At 49.7% G+C, this 2,500-nt stretch overlaps 1 protein-coding gene across 1 annotated transcript in view; it reads right to left on the reverse strand.

Annotated features, from left to right (window-relative positions):
* cfap54 (cilia and flagella associated protein 54) overlaps positions 1–2,500 on the reverse strand; it is a 126,096-nt gene that overhangs the window by 34,277 nt on the left and 89,319 nt on the right. The window contains exons 52-53 of the mRNA XM_063217797.1: positions 2,145–2,317; positions 1,275–1,429 (exon numbers count right to left, since the gene is read on the reverse strand). Of these exons, the coding sequence (XP_063073867.1) occupies positions 1,275–1,429; positions 2,145–2,317 (328 nt within the window). The remainder of the gene's footprint in view (positions 1–1,274; positions 1,430–2,144; positions 2,318–2,500) is intronic.

Here is a 2,500-nt window from a genome sequence, read left to right on the forward strand (position 1 = left end):
AAGGTAAGGTCAGGTTTCCCTACAATAATGTTCGCCGTGGCATTATATTGATTTCATATCACTCATCTCCTTCAGGTATTTTCCAATTGTTGTCACATTTCAGAAATGATTTCTAGTCCAGTAGTCTGGGTTCGGCAGGGTCTGGCTGGCTAAACGAAAGAGAGCATTTTTAACGGTGTCCATTCTAGTTTGTAATCTGCGAGTTATTCCCAGCGTTATAACTTAGTTGTGTGTTCTCCAATTGAAAACTAGTTGTGCTGACTTGCTAACAGCATCTCCACTCATTTATCATCTAGCGTTTCTCCTGTTAGCATAATATAAGTTAAGTTCTTCTGTTAGCTTCTATGTTATGAAGTGGACTCTCGAGTCGTCAGCTAGGGGAGAGGAGAAAGAAATCTAAATAAGTGGACAATTCGGTGTGCATGTGTAGAGCTCTATCTGTGTATGTTTGGTGGGCTGTCACCAATGTGTTGTCATGGTTGTCTTGGATGCTGTGTTTCCATTCAAATCCATCCATCCATCTATCCATCTTTTCCCATGGTAGCCGGGAACGTCTTCCACGCTGCAGCATTGAATATTGTGCCGTTATTTGATGATGCCAAAGGACGCAAAACTACTTTGCAGTGGCACCTTGTGTATGTGGGGTAGTGGAAGATTGAAATCATTATGAAGGCATATCCTGTTGATTGTGCTATCTATCTTTTAAGTCCTTAGTGTTATTTTTTATCTATGAAGTTTAAACTGGGGTGCTTAAGATCAGCAGGGTTGTCTCCCTCGTCTGTGTAGACTGCTGTCAGCTGGGCAGGCACCGTGCGCTCGCAAGCACACACGCACACACTGCTACTGTCTCCAGCCCTGTCCCTGTCTCAACCGGTCTCTAGGCACATATTCCGAAAGCCTTTCTTTGCTTTCGTCCTTTTTTTTGGGGGGGGGGGGGGGGGGCAGAGATTGCAAAGATTATAGCCCACCCTTTCACCAGCAATGTATTTGGCTAGATAAAATATCCTAAATAAAATTAGCACAACCTCCGAGGTCCCGTGCTGGATACTCGCACCGGGGCCCGTGTCCGAGTTGTTACGCCACTGGTAATGAGGACCCAATTCTGGGCCCCCTCACTCCCGGGACACAGACACTCTTACCCCCAGCCCCTCCGTCAGCTTCCCTGCACATACAGTATAACACACACACACACACACACACACACACACACACACACACACACACACACACACACACACACACACACACACACACACACACACACACACACACACCTGTGGGCTGCTCGGCCCTGTAGCAGGTAGGCTCTGGACAGCAGTAGGCCGGCCTCCACCAGTAGCTCCGCCTCCTCTGGGTCAGTGGGCGGGGCATGCTGTGATGACATCAGCAGAGGAGCCAGCATAGAACACGCCTCCTTCAGGAGCCACGCCTACCAGGAAACAACAAGAAAAAGTATCAGAGACAGGGACTCACTAGTTCGACGCCCTTTCGGTACTTACCGCTTACGTCATACGACCCTAAACCTAACCATAACCCTAACCTTAACCCTAAACCTAACCCTATGTTTGATTACCATGTGAAGTACCGAGAGGGCGTCAAACTAGTGGGTCCCATCAGAGAAACGTCACTATCATCATAAAAAAGGCTGATGATCAAATTGAGTACATTTGCAGCATGATGGTTAGATTTCCTGTCCAACTTCTAGATTTCAATCATGTTGCGTCGACGAGGTGACATGTCACATGGTGTCAAACTATCGCGGGATGAATGCGACTGCAGTCAGATCTTGCAACCTCTGCAGTTGCTTATCCCCGTCGATGCTGGTCTGCGGACCGCCTCCGAGGTCAGGCGCCCATGAACTGGTTGGTCAACAACTCACTCACGTGTGTATATGAGTCTTGTCTCACACCTCTACACAAGTTTGCACTGCTCCCCACTTCAGCTCCTCCTCTCCACCTGATCCCCCCACACCTCACACGTGGTGTGTTAGTAGATCAAACTGGTGCGAGCTCATCGTCTCGTGTGTCCGACTTTAAATGCGCTGTATTTAATACCACCCACATCGTGACAACAAGTTCTCACTCACGTGCTTTGTCAACATCATCCGTTGCCAACAAAGTCGTCTGAGCCTACTGTTGACCCACCTTGAGTCTACCAGGAGGTATGGGGGACCCGCCCCTCCTGCCCTCCCCCAATCGGCCACTAGGGGTCTCTGTGGCGCCGCTGGTCCTGGGTGCAGCGCTGGGTTTACTGGTCTGGACACCAGTGGCGTTACGGGGAGAAGTGGACTGGCGACCGCAATCCTCCTGCACCTCTCCTGAAGGAAAGACAACACAGCACAGGGGTGGAACCGTCATGCAGAGACACACACACAAACACGCACGCACATTCTCTCTCTCTCACACACACACACACACTCTCTCTCTCTCACACACACACCCCACATATCGGGAAAGGACCTTGGGCCGCAATTGAATCCCATCCCAATCGAATGACCCAT

The sequence above is a fragment of the Engraulis encrasicolus genome, chromosome 15, assembly GCF_034702125.1.
Source record: "Engraulis encrasicolus isolate BLACKSEA-1 chromosome 15, IST_EnEncr_1.0, whole genome shotgun sequence".
In the NCBI taxonomy this organism is placed as follows: Eukaryota; Metazoa; Chordata; class Actinopteri; order Clupeiformes; family Engraulidae; genus Engraulis; species Engraulis encrasicolus.